The sequence below is a fragment of the Penaeus monodon genome, chromosome 30, assembly GCF_015228065.2.
Source record: "Penaeus monodon isolate SGIC_2016 chromosome 30, NSTDA_Pmon_1, whole genome shotgun sequence".
NCBI lineage: Eukaryota > Metazoa > Arthropoda > Malacostraca > Decapoda > Penaeidae > Penaeus > Penaeus monodon.
This window is the reverse complement of record NC_051415.1, coordinates 15,777,404-15,778,307: the sequence shown is the minus strand read 5'-3', so window position 1 is coordinate 15,778,307 and position 904 is coordinate 15,777,404. Positions and strand designations below refer to the sequence as shown.

The following is a 904-nucleotide window of genomic DNA, read 5'->3' as shown; positions in this document are numbered from 1 at the left end:
TCTGACAGAGCAGTTTCCTGTACTAAAGGAGAGATTTGCGTCGCAAACGGCGGAACAAGAAACAGCACTATTCCAATTAGAAACCAGCCATTTGACTTCTCAAATTTACTCTTCGTAAGCACTTCGTCCAGGGAACTCTTTGCTGTTACTTGTACCTGCCTTTTCTATCGTGTTATCAGATAAAGCAAGCTAATTCACCGGTCAATTAAAGCAATGAGTCTTTCATCTGTTCCTGGTTCATACCTGTGAGCGTCTTACCTGTTGGCGGGTATGATCTCAGCCATGGTGATGGATTCGGAGAAGAAGGCGGCAGAGGCAGCATACACGGGGACAGGACCGCATCCGAATTCAAGCACTCGACGACGGCTTCGGCATCGGGCGGAGAGCAATGGGTCTGTAGGTGAGTTAAAAGACAGATTGGTTGAGAAGGATATTATTGTATGATAATCGGTGATTAAGAGACGGATGACGATGGGAAAGAGGCAGACACGTTAGAGGCGATAATTCAGAAGTTTGATACCAAGTCATATTTTCTTTCAAAGAAGGTACGGATGAAGATAATAATAATAAAAAAATCTGGCAAATATCTGGTTATCGTAAATCATTCCATGTCATCCTGGTACGAAATTATTCTACATTATGCTTTACGGAATAATTAACTTCTAACCCGTACGTTTTTCTTTTTTTCCCCACAATAAACGGAGGGTGACATTATTATTATTATGTTTTAACTACATCATTTTCCTTCCGCACTCCCTACCGTTAGTGAAGATCTCGTGGTAGCGTCGAAGGAAAAACTTGACCTCTTCGTCCAAGTAGGAATAAAAAGTCCGATGGTAATGTCTGGGGTCAAACGTCTCCAGGTACTGATGCTTGACCTCTTCCACGTGCTCTGAGAAAACGC

At 42.7% G+C, this 904-nt stretch overlaps 1 protein-coding gene across 1 annotated transcript in view; it reads right to left on the bottom strand.

Moving 5' to 3' along the window:
- Positions 1-904, bottom strand: part of LOC119592360 (indolethylamine N-methyltransferase-like) — a 24,751-nt gene that overhangs the window by 5,427 nt on the left and 18,420 nt on the right. Inside the window, exons 6-7 of the mRNA XM_037941188.1 lie at positions 761-898; positions 259-394 (exon numbers count right to left, since the gene is read on the bottom strand). Coding sequence (XP_037797116.1) covers positions 259-394; positions 761-898 — 274 coding nt within the window. The remainder of the gene's footprint in view (positions 1-258; positions 395-760; positions 899-904) is intronic.